The sequence below is a fragment of the Phocoena sinus genome, chromosome 8 (genome assembly GCF_008692025.1).
Source record: "Phocoena sinus isolate mPhoSin1 chromosome 8, mPhoSin1.pri, whole genome shotgun sequence".
Taxonomy (NCBI): Eukaryota; Metazoa; Chordata; class Mammalia; order Artiodactyla; family Phocoenidae; genus Phocoena; species Phocoena sinus.
In genome coordinates, this window is record NC_045770.1 from 104,937,019 (window position 1) to 104,961,817 (window position 24,799).

Below are 24,799 nucleotides of genomic sequence, written 5' to 3' on the forward strand. Positions count from 1 at the left end.
TCCAGAATGATTATTTTTATCCTGTCCCTCTCCTGCTCAAAAACCTTCAGGCACTCTCATCACCACCAACGAGTCCAAGCTCCCTTGTCTCAGGCTCAAGACCCTGTGTTTGTTCCGGCCACCTCACTAGTGTTATGCCACGTGATATGAGTGCAGGCTCTGGAGCGGGACTCTGGGATCAAATCCTATTTATTCTCCTCAGTCACATGCTGTGTGATCCTGGGCAAGTACTTAACCTTTCTGTGCCTGAATTTCCTCTCTAAATTGCTTTATAAAACGTTTATAATAATTTCTAGGATTGCTGTGAGGATAAAAGGCACTTAGGACGGTGCTGGATGCATAGTAAGCACCGAAACGCTAGCTTTGGGTTGCGCCGATTTTTGTAGAGCAAGTGCTGCAGTCTGCACACATCTCCCCTGGGCACACACACCCACCTCTCCCCACCGCCTTTGCTCAGCCCAGTCCCTCAGTCTAGAATGTTTTTCTCTGTCTGCTGACTCTTACTCACCCTTCAAGGGCCGCTGACCTCCCATTTCCTCCCAACACACGCTTGTTTGGTGCTCTCTGCAGGGCAGCTCAGCCTCGGCTGGGTGGTAGTGGGCGTGTCGCGATATATGAAACCAGCCATAGGCCACACAGGACCGCATCTTCCTGGGGTTCATTTTACTTGGTAAGTAAGTTCAGCCATTTTTACGTTACAGCCACTACCCCACACACATCATGGGGCAGAATGCAAAATTGGCCAGAGAGAAAACACACAACTACTGAGAATGTTCAGAGTGGCCCTGGTGGCGAGTGTGCATTCATTCTGCAGTGGAAAGGTCTGAGAAGCAGGGGCCTGTTGGGCTGAGGGGCCAGGCGTGATGAGGTAAGGCGGGGGCCATGCCGACGTGGCAGTCCTGTGCTCAGGGCTCTTGCGGTGAGGGTCCCTTTAACACTCTCTCCTTCCTGAGAACTCCATGTCTATACCTTCCTATTTGCCCCAAGGTAGCACTTGTAGTACTTTTTTTCTTTTTTTCGGTATGCGGGCCTCTCACCGCTGTGGCCTCTCCCGTTGCAGAGCACAGGCTCTGGATGGGCAGGCTCAGCGGCCATGGCTCACGGGCCCAGCCGCTCCGCGGCATGTGGGATCTTCCCGGACCGGGGCACGAACCCGTGTCCCCTGCATCGGCAGGCGAACTCTCAACCACCGCGCTACCAGGGAAGCCCCTGTAGTACATTGATTTTCAGCTTTCCACATGGGTGGGTCTTATCTCTTCGATGCCACCCTAAACACCTGGAGTGCAGGTGCGGGTGGGAATGCAGGTGTGGGGTAACAGTGGGAAGACAGACCCAGGTGAGAATTGAGCCCTGGTGCTCTCGGATGAAGCAGGGCACTTTCCCTCTCAGCCTCGAGTGGATAATACTCACCTAATGAGATTGTTCTGAGCAGTCAACTAGACAGCGTGAAGTGCAGCAGATGGCGTGGGTTGGCGCTCACTAAACATCAGATCCCTCTCAGCGTACCAGGCTGTCAGCAAGCATCTGATTCTTGAATGTTCCCACCCCCAACCGTGTCCTCCTACCTGCATCTACTCACATATCTTCTGCCTCCCTTCCTGTCACAGCGGATGCGCCAATCTAAGTCCACACTCTTCCCTGTGTCCTAGTCCTGGCCCTTTTCAACTTCACAAAGACTCCCTGTCGGGTCACTCTCCTCACCGGGTCATTATGCTGTACTGTCACTCTAGCTAAAGCAAAAGACGAGACAGAACAACAAATCAGAACGGTTCCTTGATCCCACACCCTCTCTAGTGGCCACTCGTTTCTCTGCTCCCTTTACAGTAAAAGGTCTCTGAAAGGATCAGCATGCACCCCGTTTCCACTTCCCCTGCCCTTCCCCCTGAGCCCACTCCAGGCCTGGTCCCATCCTCATCACCCCGTGGGAGCTGCTTGTCTCCTGTGACCGCCACGTTGCCGAGTCCAGTGTGCTCTTCTTCTCAGAAGCATCTGAGACTTTGACCCTCTGCCCAGGCTTCCCAGGCCCTACCCTCTCCTGACTTCTCTCCAGTCTGGCCCCTCCTCGGTCTCCTTGCTCAGGCCTCCCTTGCCTCTAAGCATAGAAGCCTCAGCGCTGTCCTTGGACCACTTCTCGCCTCTAACTACACTCACCCAGGTAATCTCATCCCCACACACACGGCTTTAAATGCCACCTAAAAGATGCTCCAATTTATACCGCAAACCCAGAGCTCTCCCTAGAATTCCAGACTTGCATGTCCACTGCCTACTCCCCAGCTTGGATGTGTCACAGACCTCAAATCTGAACTCTTAATTCCCTGCCCCACCCTCCCCTTCCCGCAATCTTTCCCATCTTAGTAATGGGAACTCTGCTCTTCCAGTTGCTCAAGCCAAAACCTTTGGAGTTATCCTTGGCTCCTCTCTCTCTTAAACCCCACAGCCAACTGATCAGCAAGTCCTGTCAGTTAGTTCTCCCTTCAAAATACAGAAAGAAAAGAAAAACTGGCCGCTTCTTACCACCTCTGTCTCCCGCGCGGGGCTAAATCACCATCACCTCTCATGAGGCCAACTCCAGCAGCCTCCTGAGTGGTTTCATTGCCTCTTCTTCCCCCAAACCCGCAGTCTGTTTTCTACCAACAGCCAGAGTAATGCTTTCAAGACGTAAGATTGATTGTCATTTATTGGCTTAAGACCCACCCCACCAGTGTCTTCCTCTCTCACTCAGGATAAAATCCAGGTTCCTCGTCCTGGTCCGCAAGGCCCTGTGGGACCAACCTGCTACCTCTCTGGCCTCATTTGCCCCCCCACTTCCTCGCTCCCTCTGCCCGGCCCCTGGCCTCCGTGCTGCCCCTGGACCAGTCTGGAAACACACCTGCCTTGGGGAGGGTGTGCTTGTTGTCCCTTCGGCCTGCCCGATGCCACCCTGTCAGAGAGCCTCCCCTGACCAACCTCTTCAGCACCCTTGGCATTCTCTGACCTCTCACCCTAATTCTGCCCAGCACTGACCACCGCCTGACATCATATTTACGTGTTTGTTGTTGTCCATCTCCTCACCACTAACAGCCCAGAGGAGCTCTAGAGCCCAGCACACAGCAGGTGCTCAGCAGCCGGGCAGGGGCCACGGCAGAGACGGGAAGAGCCCAGTGCACACGGCCCCAGTCTCTGCGCCACCACATACCTGCTGCTGGCACTTCTGGGCAACTTTGGACAACCGTCTAGGCTTCAGTTTCCCTCTCGGTAAAATCTACCAGGAAGGACTTTTAGGAAATTTAGGGATAATACATTTAAAGTACTTGAGGCATGGTCAGTGCTCAATAAAATGGGGGCTGAAAAGGCCACTTGATTGCCCTCTAGGCCTGTTCCCAAGGAGTTAATAGTTCTGTTTCTATCTGCCCCAGGATGGAGGGCTGATACATCAAATGAAGTAACACCATTAAAAGGAGTACTGATTCCGTTCTCCACGTCGTATGTCCCAGGGTCCCCTAAGCGCTGTTTCTGAATACGGCCAGTTCTCCTCCATCCCCAGGACCTTCCAGTTCCCTAACAAAGCTCCTCAGATGATGGCCATCTTTGAGCAGGTCCTGCAGGTTGAAACGCTCCCCCAACCCTGCTTTGGATCCAGGTGGCCCCCATGTGGGAAAGTACAGGTGCTTGCTGGGTATGTGTATGTCTGTCTGGACCTTATGAGTCATGGGCCCCATGGATCCTGCTCTGACAAAGAACCCATTTTTGTGAGGTGGGCAGCCCTGGGCAGGCTAGGTGGTGGCTCCAGTGGGGATTTTCCTGGCTGGTAAGGGAAGGTGGCTAGAATAGTGTGCGCCACCAGGGGGCGCCAGAGGTTGCTCAGCGCTTGTGAGGACTGACTGTTGGTTTTTTTTTTTAAGGTGTCTCTCTTTCCTTCCTCTCAGGTCTAGGGTTAGGCAGTGGAAGAGGCACACGCACCTTGCAGGAAAGCATGGTGCTAGTTCTCTCCCACCTATCAACCTTCTGGGTGCTACCCGTCCAAGCAGGGCCACATTACGAGACTGGAGGTCAGGCTCCCAGGCTCAGAGTTCTTTATTGATAAGCACTAGTGAACCCCTCGCCCCGTAAGCTCAGCCAGTTCTGCCCTCAGATTCCCAGCCTGAGGTGCGGAGTGCATCTTTGCCTCTTCGGTCTTCTGCCTTCTTCCGGAGTCTGGTTCTTCCCAAAGCTGTGCCTAATTTGCCACATCATCCCAAGGACCACAGTGTTCAGGTCAGGCACGTGGCAGGCTTCAGAAGGGTCATGGCCAGGTCCTCGTCCTCAGAAACCACTCTCCACGTAGGAGGTGCTTGGCTTCGGCTGTGTCGGATCTCAGAGGGGGCACTGGGAGCCTGCTGGTCGGACCTCCACATTCAGCCTCTTTCCTTCACTGTGAACCTCTTTCCTGCCAAATGTTCTCCACAGCAGAGCTGAGCCGAGGGGCAGCAACTGGTTCTAGCTTGTGTCTGGAGGTTCTCAAGTAGTGGGCGGGAGGTCTAAGGTGGTGCTTCAGAGGGGATAGAGATGCCAGAGGCTGTGCAAGGGGGTGTGGGATGGAGGGAAAAACCCGCGTCAGTTAAGTCTCTTGATCGGCTCTCACCAGCCCCAGCTCTTGGCCACGGCCTCTGGTCCTTGGCCAACCTCTCAGTATTAAATAGTCCCTTGGGCCCTACTGTACCCTTCCTCCACCATTAGCTCAGAGATAAGGCAAGCTTCTGCCTCCTGAGCCCAGCACCTTGTAGAACCTTCTTGCCTGCTCAGCGAGGACCCCCCCCAAGGCTGCACCTATTTCTTCCTCCAGTCAGGACGGCCCCCATCCAGGGCCAGCAGGCTGGTGGTGCCTGGAGAAGTCCCTGGCTCCCCTGAGAGCCCCCCACCGGCCTCTGACCTGCACTGGAAGCGCGGATCACCGGGGTGGGTCTGCAGCACCTGCCACACTTCTTGGGGAGGCTCTAAGCCCATCTGCTCTGCGCGATGCCAGCGTTGCAGCCGTGTGATCCCTGCGGGGGTGGAAAGAAGACAGTGGGGCCTCGTGGGGGGCAGGGAAGCGTCCAGGCTAGAGAGTGTGGGTGGAGGGGTGTGTCAGGACCTCCACACCCCTGTTCTCCAGAGACAGTGCTGAGAGGGTCAGGCAGGGGCTGGGGCTGATTGGGTGCCGAGTGGGTGGCAGGACTGGCTCCGGGATGTGCTCTCGGGGCCTGAGGGTGCTCTCACCTGTGCAGGGCCCATACTGCCAGGCCAGGTCAAACTGCCTCAGCAGCTCCATCTCCGCTTCATCCACGCTCAGGGGCTGGGGCTCTTCCCCTGCAATGACATGCTGCTCCTCAGGCCTGCCCAAGCCTGTGCCCTGCCGGGCTGGTCCCCTGCCCCTTGCCTCACAGCTGACCCACTGTTCCCCAGCCCTCACCGCCCCTTTGCCTCTGCTGTCCACTGCCAGGTCTGGTGTAGGAAGCAGAGGACATGCTTCACTTCCCTTTCCATTGCCCACGTCCTCTCGTGTCCCTCACATCCACTCCTCCCGCCCTCCCACACCTCAGAGACCTAGCTCTGGTGCCAGCTCCCCCTTGCTGTGCCCAGCGGAGCCCTCCCTCCTCTTCACTACAGGGTAGGAGTCAGTGATGAGCCGTTTCCGGCCCATGGCGGCCACCCAGGCAGGCGGAGAAGGAGGCGACTGCCGGGAAGGAGAGACAGGCCAGCGGGCACGAGAGAGACAGCTGCAGAGAGAGAGAGAGTGAGAGAGGGCTGGGGCCAGAGAGCAAGCCTGGGGCCAGCGATGGGCAGACGGATGACCCAGACAAACAGAAAGGAAGTCCGAGGGTTCCAGGGAATGACGCCTCTCCCCCACCCCCACAGGCATGCAAACAGCAAAGACCTAAGCCAATGGGAGGCCGCCTCTGTGGGGTAGGGCTTATCCCCAGCCAATGACAGGTGGTGCAGGCAGAGGGGGCGGGGCATCTGATGCAGCTGCGTTCTGGGGGAGAAGGGGTGAGGCTGGGGTGGGGGACCTGTCATGATATCGCCAGACTGCACCACCTCCTCCTGCCCACCCCCCCACTGGTCTACAGCGGGTCTCTGGGGACTTGCAGAGTGTTATCCTCAGCCTCTCACTTCCCGTTTTCCCTTCCTAGGCAAATGTTCTTTTCAGCCTCACTAATCCCCGTGGCCGGTGTGTAACTCCCCAGAGCCCAGCCGGAGACTTCCAGTCCCGCCCCTTGGCCCACCGAGTGTTGTGTGGGCAGGTCTGGAGGTCCGGAGAGAGTTTGGGCTCATCCCGACCCCTTCCCGGCTCCCACGCCACCCCCACTGGCCCTAGGAGACCTGCCCGGAGAAGCCCATGGGTTCTGAAAGCTGCGCCCAGAGACACTGCCCACTCTGAGTCCAGACGAGTGCTCGCCTCCTCGGCTCTCCTGGGGTCCTACAGCCTGCCCCCGCCCGTCCTCTAGTCAGGAAGATTCCACACCGCGCAGGAGGCCAGAGTGCGTTTGGATCCCCAGTCCTTCATCAGTAAAATCCACCCCAATGTGAGAGTATGAGCAAAAAATACCAACAATAAACCTAACACATATATGGCACTTACAGCCGAGTACTGTGCTAAGCACTTCCCGACATATTCACTCTACTGAAATAGACAGAAATGGTTCTTGAAAGTAGGAAGTACTGGGGACGTCCCTGGCAGTCCAGTGGTTAGGACTCGGAGCTTCCACTGAAGGGGGCGAGGGTTTGATCCCTGGTTCCGGGAATTAAGATCCCGCAAGCCATGCGGTACACGATAAAATGAGGAAGTAGGAAGTACTGATAGTCACAGGCAATGGTGGGGCCTCAGAAAACCATTGTCCCTCCGTGCTCCCCAGGAACTCACAGGCTAAAGGGCAAGCACACGGACACACACATTGTCAGTGCCAGGATAAAATTCCTAACAAACAGGAAAAGGGGGAAGAGAGGGTCAGAGTGGGTTGGACCTTGAGGCTGACTTAGCACTGGAAGACCTCCTGGAAGAGGTGGGCTGCTGTAAACAGCGTCTCTCAATTCTCCACCCATGACCTTTGTCCCTTGGGCTCCTGTCATCGCTGACTCACCCCTATACCCGCCTCCTCCTCACCAGCTTCCTGGCGGCAGGCGAAAGTGCCGGCCATCGGGAGTCTGGGAATCAGTGTGAGGCCCAGCCCAGCTCCATCACCCTCCAGAGATCCCATCCAGTTCTTCCTTCCCGGGGTGCAAGGGCCTGCTCAGAGGCTTCTGCCTTCCCCCTGTCGCTCTGCCTTAGGAGGATTGTGGGCACATGGGAGGAGAAGGCTCTGGAGAGTAGACCACCAAAGAGGAGGAGCTGGAACGAGCCGGCCATGTCTTCAGGGGCCTCCTCCCGCCTGGCTCTCCCCATCCCTTCCTGAAGGAGGGCGGAGTGGAGGAGGGAGAGCTCATGGGTGCACTGCACGGGGCTGGAGGGCCCTTCCCTGCTTTACTGTTTGGGCTGGGCCTGGTCTAATCCCCCTTCTGCCTCCTGGACTAAGTGGGGCCCACGCTGAGGCAGACAGGGGCCCTGCTGCCTTGGGGAGGGAAGCAGGGAGGCCCTCTCCACCAGGCCTGGGAAGGGCTTCCGTGTGGGGTCCAGTCAGGCACAGACCGCTCCAGGGAGGGATGGTGCCCAGGCTCTGTGGGACTGACCACCCCTCCTCAGAGGGCGTGTCTGGAGGTGTGTGGCACCCAGCTCCTGCGCCCACAAAGCCCTGAGGGAGTAGGGAGCCATGGGTGGGGCAGACCCCTCCTCATTCCTGGTCCCTCCCACCCCTGAAAGCTGATAGCCGTGGGGCCCTGCCACCGCCCAGGGAGCGTGAAATGGGGTATGCTGCTGGGCGGCCACAGCGGCTCCTACTGCCGCCTGAGCTAGTCCCTCTCCTCTCTGGCACTCTGGCTTGCTCTCTGGGCACTGTCTGGGCCATCCCTGCCAGCTGCCCACAGCCCTGCCTGGCCCAGGCCCCGCTAGCCTCTCCCACCCAGCCTGGAAGATGTGTCCCTTGGCCTTCAGCTTGTCCCAGTCCAGGTCATCCGCTCAAGTGCAGGCACCCTAGGACTGGCTTTCCGGCCTGGAGTTGAGGGAACTCCCCACAGGCAGCGTTGCCCCCCTCACCTAGTCGGGTAGCAGTGGGATCAAGGCTCGAAGGAGTAGGCACCCAGGGGTTTGGGAGCCATCTCTGTCCAGTTGGTATCCTTCCCTGACAAGGCATCTGAAGTCCTAAGTTGTGCTGGCACAAAGAGGCCAGACCTTGGCCTGCCCACCCTCAGGTCTTCTCCCTCTTTACTCCCCCAACCCTGTCTGCCGCTTTTAACCTTCCTTCCTGGAACCCCTGTCCCTATTCAGGCAATCTCCTGGCCTATCCCCAAAACTGCTGTCCTGGGTCCTGTCACACACAGTTCAGGCTTCAGGCTGGAAGCCCAGGCCAGAGGTCTGACCTGGGGGTTAAGTTCTCTTTCTTTCAGGAAATTTCCCGAGACCCAGGCATAGGTTCCTTGTCAGCCCCGATCCCCAGAGGCTGGTGATGAGACTGGCAGGAGTGACCTTTGCACCTTGGCCTGGGAACACTCAAGGCCCTTGCCTCACAGCCAAGTCTTGGGGGAACGCAAGAAAAAAGGAGAGAAAAGAACTGGAACAGGATCCCAGCACCTTCTTTAGGGCTGAGGCCCACCACTGACTGCTCCAAGGGGAAGGGGGATTAGACCTGGCTTAGCTCAGACAATGTGGCAGGACCGGGGCGGGGGGGGGGGGGGGCCTCAGCACTGCGCACGTGCCCTAAGAGTCCCTTCCCTTCCCCCAGTCACAATGGGGCCTGTGGGGAGAGCCAGCTAGAGCTAGGAAGGTGGGGGCAGGTGGAGGGAGGGAATCAGCTGCCTGGGGCCCAGCGGGGTGCGGGGCGTAGCCCGCTCTCCTTCCCTCTCCCTCCATCCCCCTTCCTCAGGCCCTCAGGCCCTGCCACCCACCCTGAGCTGGAGATTCTGGGCGCCAGACTCCCACCCTTGGCCCCGTTCTCCACCCTGTGGGGCAAATTCTTTCAGGCAGCTCCTCCTGGTCCCTCCTGACCCTCCCAGACACCCTCCTTCCTCCTGCTCCAGGCTCTCTGGCCCCGTGGGCTTAAGGGGCGGAAGGCAAAAGTTCCCCTAGGTCTGGGTGTTTTGCCGCTGGACGTCTCTTCTGCTCTGTCCCAAACACCCCACCCAAACCTCCTCCCATCACTTCCCCTTTCACCTTGGCCTTCCTGGCTCTAGGGCAATCCTAGGGAGGTTTGAAAAGGGGCCCTTCCGGCCATTCCTCACCTTGGCCACCAGGTGTCAGACTTTGTCCAGCTGGGAGGAAGGTCCTACTTCGTTTCCACCCCATCAGCCTAGCCTTGGCGATCAGGACAAACTGGAGAGGGGCCTAGAGGTGACCTCTGAACTAGGAAGGCTGAGGGATGCTGAAGGTTGGGGAAAGGGCCAGAGCTCTGGTTCTAAAGCTCACAGTTACTCCCTCAATGCCCCTACCCCCAGCCTACTGACAACGGCTTTGTCCACTGCTGGGAAGTTGGGGAACCAGGCTGAGTCAGGGAGCTCAAGAATTGAAGGAACAAAGGCAGGGACAGTTGTGGCTCCAGAGAATAAGGGGGAGCTAAGGGGGAGCCACCCATCAGAGTACTCAGCCAGGCCTGGATCACTAGCCCTTGCCCTGTAGGTTAAGGGGAACAAGGGCCACCCTTGGCCCTTCCCCCCTTGGGATGGCTATGGCAAGTGGGGAATGTGTGTGTGTGTGTGTGTGTGTAAGTGTGTGTGTGGTGCGTGCTTCAATGAGTCTCCCCACATACCAAGGGGGACCTAAGTCCTGGATATGGGTCAGTCTTTGCAAAAGCAGGAAGCTGGCAAGGCATGACTACCCCCTTGCCGCCCCCCAGCAGAGCCTCTACTCTACCCACTCCCCCACCCCAGAAGTTGCCTCGCCCAAGTGACAGTTCTCCATCTTGTATGCATCCTCTCAAACACAGGTGTGTTCCCAGGCACCCAAGATGAGGATGAGATTTCTCCTCCACAGCATGCTATCTGGGGGTGACACGGAGGAGGACCTTCTCTCCTTCTCTCCCACTCTCCCTAACCTTCCTGGGAGCAGAAGGCGTTCGTTCTAGAGATAATGCCCTTCCCCCTGTGACTCTGCAGGGCCCTAGGTGTCCCAGGTTCTTAAATTGACCTCTGTGTACGTGGGCGCCTGACTATAAGACCGTACATGAGAGGTGGAACCTAAGATAACCAATGAAAACTCATCACCTCTCCTGAAGCAGCTGTGGATGGAGAACAAATGACAAACCCATTCACAGAAAACCTGATGAACTGTCATTCGTACGGAGCTACCCGCCTGGTGGTCCACAGCACCCAAACCCAAAGGAAGGACTCCCACCCCTGACCTCATCAGTAGGGAACTGTTGGGGGAGAGTTCAAGAACTCAAACTCTGAAATGCCCTTTCTGGCCGGGCTCCCCTCTGCGTCCACCCCCTGCCCCCCACCCCTGCCACTGGTTCCCTCTACTCCCCACCCTGTAGGCATATGCAGCGCTGGGCTGGCAGCCACTCAGAGTGCAATCTCTAGCCCTCTAGAGTCTCTCGCCCTTTGACTCACTGCCATCCCTGCTTGCCTGTCCTCAGCCTTGGGCAATAGCCTCTCTTCACTCTGTCCCCACCTCTGGCTTGCTACGAAATGTCAGCAAATGTCACAGTCATGCCGATGAGTCCATGACAGAGATGTGTTTGCTGATATCACTGGTGCCACATGGCTACCCAGCAACCCTTTTGATTCTCTTCTGTTTGTCCCTGATTCCATTCCCCAAACCTCCCAATCCTTCTCCAGCTACCACCCCTCACACAGCAGCACCATGTTCTGATCTCTTCCATTTAAAAACAACAACAGGGGGCTTCCCTGGTGGCGCAGTGGTTGAGAGTCCGCCTGCCGATGCGGGGGACACGGGTTCGTGCCCCGGTCTGGGAAGATCCCACATGCCGTGGAGCGGCTGCGCCCGTGAGCCGTGGCCACTGAGCCTGCGCGTCCGGAGCCTGTGCTCCGCAACGGGGGAGGCCGCAACAGTGAGAGGCCCGCGTACCGCAAAAAAACAAATAAACAAACAAACAAAAGTTAAAAAAAAATAACAGGGGACTTCCCTGGTGGCGCAGTGGTTAAGAATCCGCCTGCCAACGCGGGGGACACGGGTTCGAGCCCTGGTCTGGGAAGATCCCACGTGCTGCGGAGCAACTAAGCCTGTGCGCCACAACTACTGAGCCCGTGTGCCACAACTGCTGAAGCCCGCATGCCTAGTGCCCATACTCTGCAACAAGAGAAGCCACCGCAGTGAGAAGCCCGTGCACCGCAACAAAGAATAGCCCCCGCTCGCTACAACTAGAGAAAGCCCGCGCGCAGCAACAAAGTCCCAAGGGAGCCATAAATAAATAAATAAATATAAATTTATAAAAAACAGCAACAGCAAAAAACAACCAACCAAACAACCTTCCGTGATCCTGCTGCTCCCTCTAGATGTTGACTTTGCCACCAAACTCCGGAGGGAATAGATTTACCCTTCCGACTTTCTTCTCACCATCTCCATCTTTAATCTTACAATTCAGTGTCTCTCAACTGCTCTTGCCAAGGTGGCCTGTGACTCCCTGATTACCAGAGAGGTGGTAATCAGGGAGGAGACCCACCCCCGCCCCCACCCTGTCTCCCCTCCGCTCTCCTGGGACATCTGACACTGCGGATCAGCTGCCTCCTTGATACTCTCTTCTCTTGGCTTTTCACACACTATTGTCTTGACACTCTTTAAATCTGTTTAAATCAAATTATCGAGTACATTATCCTGTGCCCAGCATTGTGCTAAAATGCTGCAGGGATGCAAAGATGAATACATGGGGAGGCTGCCCTCACGATGCTACCTGCTTAAAAGGGAGGCAGACACAACAGCCCTTGTCCTGCCCATCCTCCAAGAACGGCGTCAGGTCCCACGCGGAAGTACTTACTGTGTCCTAGGCACTGGGAGTACAGCGTGGACTTCAGACGCCACTTCCTGCCCTGTGGGGCCCACGGCCCAGCAGACCAGCAGGGCCCTCGCCCAACTGGATGCGATCACTCCCTCCTTCTTGACTTAAATAGTATTTTGCCTGCGTCTTTCTGCACTTAATCAAATTCTGCTTTGGATTCTAGCATTTGGCAGGGGGTGAAGATGGGGGGATGGGGGGGCTGGTCCCTCTTCCCAGATTTTGTTCAACACACTAATTGAACACCTTCTTTGGACTTGAGCTTGAGCCTGAGCTGGGTGCTGGACAGAGAGAAGGGGAAGACTCAGAATCTGCCCCCAGGAAGCTCACAGTACGTAGCGTGGGACGTACCTTCCTTCTCCCTGTATCCCATTTAGCCCCTTGCTAGGTGCCTCACAGCACAGCCTCTGGATGGAGACAGCCCAGAGGCCCTCTCCTTTCTATCTAGTTAGGCTGGTGGTGGGGCCTGCAGCTGCCCCTGGCCACACCTGGGCAGCCATCTCTGCCAGAAGAGCCTGGACTCCTCTGGGTGGATGTGTTACCCCCAACTTGGGTCAGGTGACTCAGGGACTTTCGGCAGAGCCTGGCTCGCCCCGCCCACAAGCAGGTCCCGTCGCTCCTGCACCTATACTCCCAGCTCCCCCTCTTCTGGTGGCTCTGCACTTGTCACTATCTCCCAGTGCACATCATGTGAGCGTGCTTTTGTTTCCTATCGGCTCAGGTAAGCTCGCTCTCTTCCCAGAGAGATTGCAGGCTCTTCAGGGCAGGAGCCAAGTCAGGGCTTGGACTTCTTTAGGCTCTCCAACACCAGTTAGCACGGTGATGGACAGGTAATTAGGTCTTTAAAATATTTGTCAACTGATAGACATCACCATCGTTTGTTGCTTCCTTTGCTTAGGGCACTGTCTCCAGGAGGCCCTGGTAAAGTATCCCCGTATTACCTGGGAGCAATTAGCCCATCGATCTACCCAATGGCTCTTCACTAGAGCGTCCTGACACGCCAGACATCAGTCATCTGTGATTACTGACCGCCGCTGCCTCGGCCAAGCATCTTCCCTTCATTGTTTCTCTTATCCTTTCCAACGTTCTTATAAAGGTATTGATTATTCCCATTTTACAGATGGGGAAACTGGAGAATAGAGAGCTTTAAATCATTTGTTCAAGGTCACTCAGCTGGTAGGTTATGGACCTGGGATTTGATCTTAGGTCATCCCTCAAACAGCATCTGTCCCGTTTGCTCGCGGTCCAATATGAGTTTCTCTCTCTCCCCCTAATCGGCTGTTTTATGTTGGAGAGAAAATTGTAGAGTCACAGCTGAGACTTGATACTTGGCCTCAGTCTGTCACCCTCCCTGGGAGATGAAGGGTATTGAGAAGGTGAGGGTCACTGCTGAGGGACTCCGGCAGCCGGCCACAGGTGGGTGTCCTGCGGAAGCTGAGGGCTAAATGCGCGGGGCTCGGAGAGAGCACCGGAGGGCAGAAAGACAGCTGTGCAGGGGGACAGACCCATAAGACCACTAAAGTAAGCCAGAGTGAGGTAGAAGAGCAAAGGCTGGGAGAAGGAAAGTAAGCGACAGACAGATATTTGGGAGGCCTAGAGGAGGGGGTAGGTGGAGGGGCAGCAGTGGAGTCTGCTGTGTTCATGTCTTCCCAGTGGACACAGGGGAGAGAGCCTCTTCCCCAGCTCTTGGCATCTCCTGAGCTAACCGTTGGGCTTCTGGCCCTCCACCAGCAGGTGTAGGGCCAGGGCGGGGGTGGCGGGGAGGAGGCGGGAAGGCCCGGAGAACAAGGAGGAGAGCCAGGGGGCGGGGCAAGGCCAAGCAAAGAGATGAAGTTCTGGGGCAAGCATTTTATTTGTTAATACAAGAATAGAAATTCTGCAATAAATATCATCTAATAAATAACATCTCCAAATAAATAAATATTAATACAACAAACTTAGAGTCATGAGTGGGTGGGGCTGGGGGGCAGGGCCTGGGGGAGCTGCCCCCCCGCACCCCGAAATGCTACTGCAATGTAAACTTTCAGGAAGTTCTGTGGCTGTGGCTATGGCTGCCCTCCCCAGCCTGGGCAACCCACAGATACCCTGGGAAAGGGGGCGGATTGGAGGCACCCTGGGGCTGGCAAGAAAATTCAAGGCAATGTCCTTTTGGTTGCCACCCTGTGCCACCGACTGCCTTGGGGACCCCTGGGTCCAGTCTGTCCCTGCCCCTCTGCTTTCAGTATTACCTCCAATGCAGATCCCACCTCTTCCATTTTTGATCCCATCTCTTCCTGTTTGGACTTGCCACTGTGTTTGTTTCCTGAATCGGATGTATTGAGTTATTTGGGGGTAGGGGAGCAACACCCATCTAAGGAGAGCAGGGCAGCCAAAGGGCTTCACCCCAGAAAGGCACATGCGATGGTGGCCCCCTCCCTGCCCTACAGGCACGCTTCCTGGCAGTGCCACTTGAGGGGCTGGGTGGGCACTGGCAAGTGGTTGGCAGGGAGCAGGAAGCTGTGAGAGCCTTGCACCAACTTGAACCATTGTGGGCTCCCTTGAGCATCACGTCCTGTGGAAATGGGATGGGGCCTATTGCACCTCTTCCCCAGACCCGTAGGACTTAGGGAAGCGGGGAGGGGATGGGCCTTATTGCATCACACCCTCCTCCCAGTCCAGGGAGGGCTAGAGGCTCATGGCTTCTGTCTCCTGGCTCAACAAGTGTTGGTGTACGCCTTTCTCCCTCCCAGAGTGGGAGCAGGGCTTGAAGGGGGAGGGGAAAGAGACCGTGGTGAAGGTCAGGGATCAGAAGCCATGGGCCTCCAGGTGCAGGGTGACCGCGGCTGCCGGAGGCTGCATCTTCTTCTTGAGCCGGTTGAAGTCCTTGGCCGAGCGCCACAGCCAGGTCTGCAGTTCCTTCAGCAGCCAGAAGTCATCCATCTTCTGGAGGAAGTCACTGTGGGCAGGGCCAGGCGTCCAGGTGGGCTCAGTCCCGGGCAGAGGCTGGGGCAGCGGGTAGCCCAGAGCTGCCATGACGCCCGCGATGCTGCCCAGCAGGCCCTGGAGGCTGGTGCAGAAGTGGGCCAGGCTGCGGCGCAGCTCAGCCGTGGCGGCCTGGCGGTTGAGGCCACGCAGGTAGCACAGGAGGTGGCTGTAGGCCTCGTAGTTCTGGGTCAGCCGCAGTCTGTCGTTGAGGCTTCGCCACACCTCCAGGTTGACAGTGGCCCTGGGCAGAGTCTCCGCCCCGAGCCGAGGTGGGTTGAAGTCAGGCTCGTTGAAAGGGGGGCCCAGGTAGTTCAGCTGTGAAAAGGAGAGGGCGATGGGGAGGGAGGGGGGCGGAGAAGCCAGCTCGCCTGCCTGCCGGGAGTACCTGCCCCCAAAGCTGCTATTTCCGGTGTCCCCTGACACGGGCCCCACCTCCACGCTAGGCCTCTCTGTTCTCGGGCCTCCCCTAAGTTAAGTTTCTCCCGGGATGTCATTTGCATGGAGGTGACAGTTGAAGCAGTGGGGGTGATGAGTTCTCCTATGGAGACGTGCAGGAAGAGAATAACACGCAGGACAAACTCAGGAAGGACGCACTGATTGGCTGAGAGTACCAGCCTTGGGAGAGCGCCCACCGTGGGGGTTGGGACAGAGAGGAAGAGGAGCCATGAGGACCCAGGAGGCCAGGCTGCAGAGGTGAAGGTGGACCAGGAGAGTCAGAGCCAAGGAGAGGAGTTCAAGAAGGCAGCAATGCTCAGCAGTGGGGCTGCAAAACAGAGAGCGAGGAGAATGAACCTTAGAAATGCCATTGGGTTTGGCAAGAAGGAGGTGCCTGACGACCTTGGAGAGAACCGTTCCAGTGGCCTCGGAGCCAGATTGCAGGGGGTTAAGGAGTGAGTGGGTGGAGAGGAAGTGGAGGCAGAGGCTGCAGACCACTCCTTCAAGAGATTTGGCAGCCTGGGGAGAAAAAGGGTCGGGAGCTAGGGGGGTAGCAGTCAAGCAGAGGTTTTCTGGACGGGAAACCAGAGAGGGAAGAGCGGGTGGAAAGGCAGAGGGGCCCGTGAGCATCCAAGCTGCCTTGGGTGGAAAGGCAGAGGGGCTCATGACCATACGAGCTGCCTTTGCCCCTTGGCACGCATGGTCCACCAGCTGAAGGGCAGGGGACAAGGTACTCACTAAGCCCCCAAAGAAGCGCTCATAGGCGCGAGGCTGCAGAAGGAAGAAAGTGAGGCCATCTCAAGAGTTGGGCAGGAGGAAGGGTATCGAGGACAGTCTGGGGAAGAGGAGAGAGCCTTGCCAAGCCTCCGGGGAGAGGCCTGGGGCCCCGGGAAAGGGCGAGGGAGATGGTTCAGCTGGGAGAGAAAGGGAGAAGCGAGGGGCGAGGCCTGGGATAGGCAAGGGCCCGGGGGAGGTTCCCACGCTGACAAGCACAGAGACAAACTCATTTCCTCGGTGTATCCTGGGGCCGGAGCCAGCTCCCCCCGCCACCCTCCTCCCCTTTCTTTCCCTGGCTCCAAAGTAGGGTCTGGGATGTGGAAGAGGAACACGGGAAGAGGGGCCAGTTCCCCACGGTCCTCGGAACCCTGACCCTCCTGCCTTCCCTCCTGGGCTCTCTGAGCACCTCTGGACCGCCCCCAGATCCTTATGGCACAGGGTCCAACTACACCCTGAACCCCCTGCCACTCCTGGCCTGGGTTCCCTGCAGCCCCCTTCCCCCAAGTCCCCCCTAGGAGGCCCAGCTAGGATGGGAGAGGCAGACAGAAGGGAGGCCCATGGGTCCAGAGCTGCAGGGCCCCAGGTCTGGGGCAGAGACGAGCTGGAACACAGGCACGGGAGGTGGGGCCCCTCCATCCCCACCCAGCCCCACCCATGCGCGAGAGACACCACAACACGGTGTAAACAGAGGAGACTTCCCCGGCCCCCAGGGGGAGGCGGGTGGCTGGGCCGGCAGCCAGCGGGGCGACGGGCCAAGGCGGGTGCGAGGCCTGCCCACATGCCTAGTCCTGGGGCCAGGGATGGGGAGGAGGGGCGCCCTCCCTAAGAGGGAAGGGCGGGTACAGGCCCTCCCCATCACCCCATCATTCACCAGGACCCCCACCGGTGGGCCTCTCTTCCCCCACTCCCATTCTTCACCCAACTCCCAGCCCCTGAGCTGCCCTGGATACTCACATAGGTCCCAGCCAAGCTGCGGAGCTGGTGCTCCAGGTAGCGGGTGAGGTCATAGGTTTTCTGGATGGAGGGGCCAGGCCCCGGGTCCCCTGTGCGGTTGAGGGCTGGCACTGCAGGGAGGTGCCAGAGCACGGTGCACAGGCACGCGAGCATCCCCCACGAGTCCCCTGTGGACAAGACGGCGAGAAGCGTGAGGGTGGCCCGGCCCGGTCAAGGAGGCTAGCTAGCAGCCCCTCAGGTGTCTGTCCCCACCATAGGCTGGGAGGGGGTGAGGGTGTACCACCAGAGGGGAGGTGCGGGGAGTGGAAGAGGGGAGTGTGCCTGCCCTGAGAAAGTGTGTGCACGGAGGCATGTTTGTGTCTGAGGAAGAGGACTTGGCCTGTGTGTCTACCAGGAGGTACTGGAGAGTATTTGGGCGTCCGCTAAGTCGCTCTGTGTGCCGACATGCGTATGTGTGTGTGTGCGCGTGTGTGCACGCGTGTGTGTGTACATGGGGGACCAAGCCAAGGGACTGCGGATCAGAATCAGTATTCCCAGGTTCCAGGTGTACCTTGGCCTCCTCTCCCACCCTCTGGGTCCCACTGCAGCTTAGGGGGAGCCAAGGGGTTGGGAAACAACACATGTCAGATCTTCAAACAGAGAGATGTCAGCCCTGAGAGGGGCGCCCCAGAGGCGGCCAGGAGTGGGAGTTGAGCCAGAGGCAGGACATAGGGTCAAACCACCCGGGTCAGAGGCAAGGTGGAGCTGTGGACCACCAGGGGCGGGCTGAAGGACACGGGGCTGGCTCCAGCAGGCGGTGGTGGGTACATTCTGGGATTTGATTCCCGGGTGTGGAAAGTGTAGGATCGACTTAGATTGAAGGAGGTTTAGTGTCACTCTGAGAGGCTGGCTGCAGCGTGGAGATCTGCCCCATTCTCCTCTAGGGTATTGGATGGGGAAAAGTGTGACCTGAATGAGACCCGGTGATCTGCCTGCAGCAAAGAGAGGGGGCAGGAGGAGGGGAGAGAGAGAGAGAGAGAGAGAATATGAGGTATCTGCCGAGTAGGGCTTGTCTGACGATGGTGCTGGAGGATTTGGGCCCCACAGGATACCAGAGGCCAGGGGGTCAATGCTGTGAGGACAGACTAGGCAGTTGGGAAACATGACTTTCCCAGCTTTTAGGTGAGGTCCAAGGTCAAGAGCACTAGGCCAGGAGTCAGTGGGCATTGGGACTGGCAGTGGCAATGAGGGTTTGGGTAGAGTAAGGCTATAATTGGCATTGAGCTAGGTTAGGTTTACGGACTGGGTTCCTTTCAAAGCTTCAGGTTAGTTTATTGGGATTTGGCTGACTGCGTGTGGTTGAGGTTTGAGTCCAGCTGGGGGATGTGGTTAGGTCTGGGCAGGCAGAAGGTTGGCTGGGGCTAAGGTTTGTGAATTTGTTGATTTAGCTGTCAGATGGGGTGATGCATGGCCTGTCAGCAAGAGTAGGGCTAGTTTGGGCTTTGAGCTTGGGTAGGTGTGAGATCACGAGTGGTTTCTTTCTTCTAGTTTACATTATAGGGCTTCCCTGGTGGCGCAGTGGTTGAGAGTCCGCCTGCCGATGCAGGGGACACGGGTTCGTGCCCTGGTCCGGGAAGATCCCACATGCCGCGGAGCGGCTGGTCCCGTGAGCCATGGCCGCTGAGCCTGCGCGTCTGGAGCCTGTTGCTCCGCAACGGGAGAGGCCACAACAGTGAGAGGCCCACGTACCGCAAGACAAAAAACAAACAACAAAAAAAACCCGTATAGTTTACATTATATACTGTCAAATTTTCTACAATGACATAACGTTGCTTTGATAGAAATAAGTTGGATGGGGGTTTAACAATTTGATTGTACTTAAGATAAGTGTGGAGTTAAGAAAGGATTAAGACTAGGTAGGTTTAGACTTAGTCATAACACTGGGTCGGGGCTTTAGAGAGGGTTACAAACGAGGAGGGGTTTAGGAGTCACACTCTATGGAACCTCTCTGAGAGTGCAGGGCTCAGGTGGGAACTCTGGCAATGGCGCAGCTGCTCAGTCCTGACTCTCAGATGCTTTCCTGGCTGGCTTCACTGACAGAATGCAGTAGCAGGGCTGCCACTAGTCTCAGGAACCCTGCCCTCTCGGGTGGAGGGCTCTTGGTTCTAGGCTGTGTGTGTGTGTGTGTGTGTGTGTGTGTGTGTGTGTGTGTGTGAGTGTGCGCCCCACCCATGTGTGTTTTAGGACAGAAAGCAGGATCAGGCTCATAACTGCTCCTTGGGGAGACAGGCTCCCCTTCTCCTCTTCCCCATCTGCAGCCTGTGGCTTCCCTCCCAAACGGTCCCTTCCTCATTCTTCCTTTCCACCCCTAGCTCTTGCTGACTCTCTGAGTTCCTTCCTATTCTCCGTTCTTCACATCCCAACACAATTCCAGGCCCTTCTCTGCTGCCTTCAGCCTGGCTATCTGGCTGAGTCACCTCCAGGATCCTTTGGGTACAATGTGGGGTTAGTTTCAGAGGCTGGAGACCTGCTGAGGTGGGCAGCGGTTCTTGCAGCCTTGAGGTAGCTTTCAGGACTGAGCCTGGTCTCTCGCAGTTAGTGGCAAGGCCGAGGGTCCCAGCTGAAGCAGCAGTTGAGCACTAGGCTCGCCTCTTTAGCCCACACCCTGCTCCGGGCAGCCCTGCTAGCCAGAGTTCTGGGACTGGGCTCTGCCTGGCCCACGGTGGTGCGGGGGGGTAGCGGGGGTCAGGAACCCAGCTCTGGGCCTTGTTTGCCCCCTCCCCTTCTGGGCCCTGCGGGACATCCCTGGGGAGGATTGGCTCCCTATACAGGGACAGCAGGGGGAGAAGCCTTTGCAAAAACAAGAGCGAAGTCATCTGGGCAGAAAAACGGCTCGTGAAATTAACCAGACAAGGCCGGTGTTTCCAGGAATATTTCAGTTCTGAGGTAACTGTGTCACTGAAGGCTGGGGTGGGGGGGCGGGGGGGGGGAAAGCTGAAGGAGCTTCAGGATTGACCCATGGAGAGAACCAGAAAGAGGGAAGGAGCCTCAGAAATCCAGAGGGAGAAGAGGCCAGGAGAGGAGTAAGGTGACAGGGCTCTACACTCTATTAGGACAGCCTCCACTGTGGGCAAGATGTCCCATATCTTAGGCAGCAAAACTGAAAGCCTTCCGGGGCAGGGAACACCTGTGGTTTAGTCGTGAGCACTGGAACTCAGCACAGCTCGCCACTTGCCTGTGTTCCTAGGAGGGCAAGCCCAGTGGGCATCCTGGAGCCCTCACATCCATCCTCCTCTCCAGGCTCATGGTGTGCAGGTGGACTGGCCACCGGGGGGCTGATTCCTGGGCCCCCTCCCGGAGTCCTGGCCCCCCGCCCAGCCCCCGCCCCAGCTCTGCCTCTGGCTGCTGCCCACTGATTGTTTACATCCCGTCTTCCCCTGTGTTTATAAATCCAGCTGAGCACGTGAGGAGCTAATGAGAGCAGCTCACGTTTCCTGCTGCGGGCCCCCCCCACCCCCCATCCTGGCCCCCGCCCGGGCCAGCCCCTAATTCCATCCAGATCCCTGGGCCCTGGGAACCGAGGCCCCCCCTCATGAACACACACACACACACACACACACACACACTCAGCCCACGCAAGCGCATGGCCACCCTGACACGGCTACACAGGCAGGCATACCCGTATACGCGTGTTTAGGCAGCTGCCCCCTCAGCCTGTCTCCCCCAGTCTGACCTCACGCAGCGAAGGTAGGGTGCTCAGCAGTGCAAATACGCCAGGGTAGTCAGGGTGGGTAGGACAGGTCAGCCAGGAGACCGTGCACCTGGGATTGGTGGCTAAGAGCCATCAGCCTAACAGGTAGGAGCCGGGGAGGCATCGCAGAGCTCCAGAGGTGCTGGGCTGAATGTGGGAGCCACAGGAAAGGCCAGACCAGGACCGGCATCCTGGTGACCTTGGGTCTGTTGAGGTGCACTGAGGGGACGAGTGGTTTAGGGGGTGGTGGGTCCACTGTGGTGTGAGATCCAGGAAATGGCCCTGGGGGTCACCTCCCAGCCCCCCTTCTCAGGGAAGGGCCCAAAGAAACGGCCCATCTTTCCTTGTCCTCTAGGCTGGCTGCCCTCCCCTCTGTTCCTTCTCTCCCTTCCATCCTCTCCTTGGTTCCCTATCCCCCAGGCAACTGAGAATCGGCTTAGTGAGTGGGTACACAAAGGCCCAGAAGTGAGGAGACCTCACTTTGTCACCAGCTCATCCGGTGACTGGGCTTGTGTGAAGGGGTTGCACTGTGCGTGTGAAATTCCAGACCACGTGATGCTCCACCCCTGCTGTGCTCATCAGCAGCCCCCTCCCTGCCCTTCTCGTCCAGCCTAAACGACAGAAGAAGAAACTGAGGCCCAGGGAAAGAAACAGATGGGCGGGCCAGCCTTCCAGCCTTGTGGAGTCCATTCCCACCCAGGAGTTGGGCTTTTGTTGGAGCCAGAGGGTCCGGATGGTGCTGCAAGAGGACCCTGGGTGGAGCCGGGGAGCTGGGCAGCCAGCAGAAGGCAGGCACAGGGGTAACATGAAGGAAAGAGTCCAGCAATTGTGTGGGTGCGCTTGAAAAGGTGTTGTTATCCAGCGGGTATGGGAGGGGCTCAGAGGGAGCGTGCAGGAGCCAGGGTGTGAATAGGCAGGTGGGATTGTGGGGAGGAATGTGAAGTGTCACTAATGGAGTAGCTGGTGCAGAGGGGTGGTGTGCAGAAGTGTGAACGGGCCCAGCGCAGGGCTCTGCCAGGGGGAGAGGGAGCCATTACATCAGTTGGGAGGAGAGACTTCTGGGGCGGCTGGGTGACAGTTGCTGCCACCTCTGCCTGATGCCCGTTTCCTCCCCTGGTTGAGTGAGTGCCTGGCTCCAGGGCAGCGAGGGTGTCTGAGCCAGTGGGGGGAATGGGTCTGATCTGTCAGGGGGATGTATCCCTGTGTCCTACGGCGGGGGCGGGGGGAACAGTTGTGTGCTCCTGGAGTCGGAAGGGGGTCCGTGGGGACAGTGAAAGCTCAGAGGTGTCAGCCTGTATGGGTCAGGGTCAGAGAGCGCCTGACAGAGGAGTGGGTCCAGTGCCTGCACCCACAGCCTCTCTCCGAGGCTCGGACCGCTCCTGCCGAGCCAAGCCTCCAGCCCCCTCCCCTCCTGGCAGCCCCCTCCTACCCCAGCGGGGAGGGCCAGGCCGGGCGCAGGAGGAAACAGGGACGCGTCCTCTGGGATTGGGAGTCTGGGGAGGGCTTCTGGAGCGCAGTGTGGAGTTGCTGGGAAGGAAGGTAGGGAGAGCAGGGATGAGGGGACTCTGGCGAGGCCCGAGGACTTGGGCTTTCCCTCGAGGGGCTCGGCCCGAGAACCCGGCCGGCCCTCACCCTCGGCGGTGACCTCTCGCTCCCGGCCCCCTCCCCGAAGCGGCGGAGCCTTCCCCCTGTGTGGCCCCCGCGCCCCCGGCCCCGCCCCCGGCCCGCTCCCGCCCGGTCTCTCCCTTCCCGGCGGCGGGGGCGGGGGCGGGGTCCGGGGCGCCGGGCTCCGGGCTCGGCCGGGCCGCTGCCCTTTCCCGCGCGTCAATTCCCTGCCCTGCCCGCCCGCCCTCCCGCGGGCCGCCGGGGCCGAGCGGCCGCTGCCTCAGCTCCCCGGCCGGTGACAGACTTTCCTGCCCGGTCCGGCCGGGCTGTGCCCGCCCCCCGCACTAATCACTCCCAGGCCACGGCGGGCCGGCCCGGGGGGCTCGCTGCCGCCTCCCGCCCCGCCGCCCGGCCCCTACCTGCCGCCGGCTCCCCCGCTGCGGGCAGCATGGTGGGCTCCGGCCGCGCGGCGCGCAGCGAGGAAGCCGCGACTCCCGCGGCCCGGCCCGGACCAGCCAGGCTCCGCTCTGCCCTCCGCCCTCCTCTCTACTCTCGCCCGCCCTCCTTCCCGCCCTCCCCTCCCGGCGGGCCGGGGAGGGAGAGCGGCGCGGCCCGAGGTGTCGGCCTCTCCTCGCCTCCCGCCGGCCCGGCCTCGGGCTCCCCGTGCCTCCCTCCCTCCCTCCCTCCCTCTTCCTCTCCCGGCCCCCTTCTCCCCGCGCGCCGCGTCTCCCTCCCGCAGCCCCGCTCCCGCCTCGGACGCGCTCTCCCCGACTTTTGCGCGGGGCTCTCTCCTCCGGGATCCCGCGACCCCGCCTCGCCGGGCTCCAGGTGGCCGCCTCCCAGGTCTGCGGGCCGCCGGGGCTCCCCGCCGAGCGGACTCAAGGAATGCCGCGTCCCCGCCCGGCCCCTCTCGAAGGCGCCCGGCCGTGCCTCCCCTGGCCCGAGCCCCGCTGGCGGGGGCAGCGCCCGGCTCCCCGGCCGGGCCCCGGCTCGGGACTCCCAGGGGGAAGGACTGGAACCGGATCTCGCGGCTCCCGGGCGGGGGCGGGGGCCGGGGCCTCGGACGCCTGGCTCCTACCTGCTCGGAGGTCCATGGGGCTGGGGGCCGGGCGGGCCGGGCGCGGCTCCTCTCCCGGAGGCTGGCGGAGTGGGAGGGCGAGCCGCGGCTCCGGCGAAGCTTTAATAATCCCATCCGCCAGGCCCACTCGCAGGTTTTTTTCGCTCGGTTTCGGATTTTTTTTTTTTTTTTCGGTGTGGGACATTCTGCAAACTTTTTTTTTCTGACGTGTAAAGCTGTAACCACAAATTGTAGCGGCCCTCCCCGGGGTGGGGGGGAGGAGGGGGGAGGAGGGAAGGGAGGGCTTCTGGGGCTCCTCTCCCTCCCACAACACCGAGGGGGGGTGAGGTGAGGCGAGGCTGCGGCGGTACCACCCTGGGCCTCCTGGGGGAGGGGGCGGGAGGGCATCAGTGCTTCTGCAAACTCCCAAGAGCCAGGGGAGTGAGCCGGCCGCTCCTTTTCTTCTCCCTCGGTGTCGGCCCGGGGCGCCTGTCCCCTGCCCGGCGGGGTCCCAGCTCTCACCCTACCTCTGCCTCCAAGTCTCTAACCTTCCCTCCCCTCCCCCTCCCCCTCCCCCTGAGTAAATGCAATGACACATCCTCCCAAATGCCAGCGAGCTGGCTTCGAAGCAAGTGATGGTGTTTTTCCTGCTGCCCTTTGTCTGGGCTGACCGCCCCCCTTGCCTATTGTCCCGCCGCCTGTCCCATTTCCAAAAGCTGAGGCTAAGCGAGGCTCCGGGGCTGGGGCAGGTGACTAACCGGCTCACAATGCCCCGTGGGGGGCAGGAAGAGGACAACACAGGCCCACTGCCCAGCGTGGAGGAGAGAAGAGGGCACTTGGCTGAGGGTTTTTCCCTCAAGTTCACAGGGTTCTTCATTCTTCTTCCCAGCCGCCAGGAGAGTGCTCATGGGTGGGGGATTTGTAATTCATTAATCAGCACGAGGCACCGGACCAGTTTCAACACCAGAGGCTTCAGGGGTGACTCAGCGGGACCGCTCGAATTCAAGGCGATGGACAGACCGAGAGTCCCCACTTGTGAAATGCTTCCCCAAGAAGCCATTTGGCCATCTCCTGCCTTTGGGGTTTGGGTTGTAGGTTTTTTCCGGTGCTGGGGTGGGGGTGGTCTTGAGTGTGGAGTGCTCTCCCTGCGTCCTTCCCTCAGGCCTGGGTTGGGACTTGCCGGGGCGGGATCCCTAGGGGACCCGTAGCCCAGACCCTCCCTGGAGGGTCTCCCTTCCTCCC

General features: G+C 59.1%; 2 protein-coding genes and 1 long non-coding RNA gene across 7 annotated transcripts in view; 1 reads left to right on the forward strand and 2 right to left on the reverse strand.

Moving 5' to 3' along the window:
• LOC116757788 overlaps positions 1 to 24,799 on the forward strand; it is a 52,230-nt gene that overhangs the window by 23,241 nt on the left and 4,190 nt on the right. The window contains exon 3 of one of the 2 annotated variants that reach the window (XR_004351082.1): positions 12,934 to 13,780. The exons of the other annotated variant lie outside the window; for it this stretch is intronic. This is a non-coding gene — a long non-coding RNA (uncharacterized LOC116757788). Of the gene's footprint in view, positions 1 to 12,933; positions 13,781 to 24,799 lie in introns of those variants that run through there. 2 annotated transcript variants of the gene reach the window in all.
• POLD4 (DNA polymerase delta 4, accessory subunit) lies at positions 4,036 to 10,503 on the reverse strand. The gene is made up of 4 exons (XM_032640066.1): positions 5,542 to 10,503; positions 5,215 to 5,304; positions 4,889 to 5,000; positions 4,036 to 4,534 (listed from the first exon to the last, which is right to left on the reverse strand). The coding sequence occupies exons 1-4, from the start codon at positions 5,855 to 5,857 to the stop codon at positions 4,510 to 4,512; spliced, it is 543 nt and encodes a 180-aa protein (XP_032495957.1). The 5' UTR covers positions 5,858 to 10,503; the 3' UTR covers positions 4,036 to 4,509.
• Positions 13,916 to 23,793, reverse strand: CLCF1 (cardiotrophin like cytokine factor 1). 4 transcript variants are annotated; one of them, XM_032640064.1, is made up of 4 exons: positions 23,579 to 23,793; positions 22,325 to 22,422; positions 17,166 to 17,332; positions 13,916 to 15,314 (listed from the first exon to the last, which is right to left on the reverse strand). In XM_032640064.1, exons 3-4 carry the CDS (start codon positions 17,316 to 17,318, stop codon positions 14,820 to 14,822), a joined length of 648 nt encoding a protein of 215 aa, XP_032495955.1. In that variant the 5' UTR covers positions 17,319 to 17,332; positions 22,325 to 22,422; positions 23,579 to 23,793; the 3' UTR covers positions 13,916 to 14,819. The 4 variants fall into 4 exon arrangements, with proteins under 4 accessions (XP_032495955.1, XP_032495956.1, XP_032495953.1 ...); XM_032640065.1 differs by lacking the exon at positions 23,579 to 23,793 and adding an exon at positions 23,273 to 23,560; XM_032640062.1 differs by lacking the exon at positions 22,325 to 22,422.

Excerpts from the sequence above, each read along its gene's own strand:
- CLCF1 (XM_032640062.1), bottom strand. The coding sequence starts at position 23,762 with ATGTCCCACACCGAAAAAAAAAAAAAAAATCCGAAACCGAGCGAAAAA. Across the intron at positions 17,333-23,578 it reads CCCCATGGACCTCCGAGCAG|GGGACTCGTGGGGGATGCTC; the intron begins GTAGGAGCCAGG and ends TCTTGTCCACAG. Across the intron at positions 15,315-17,165 it reads GCAGCTTGGCTGGGACCTAT|CTGAACTACCTGGGCCCCCC; the intron begins GTGAGTATCCAG and ends TCCTTTTCACAG.
- POLD4 (XM_032640066.1), bottom strand. The coding sequence starts at position 5,857 with ATGCCTGTGGGGGTGGGGGAGAGGCGTCATTCCCTGGAACCCTCGGAC. Across the intron at positions 5,001-5,214 it reads GCAGTATGGGCCCTGCACAG|GGATCACACGGCTGCAACGC; the intron begins GTGAGAGCACCC and ends CCACCCCCGCAG. Across the intron at positions 4,535-4,888 it reads GATCCGCGCTTCCAGTGCAG|CCTCTGGCATCTCTATCCCC; the intron begins GTCAGAGGCCGG and ends CCCCTTGCACAG.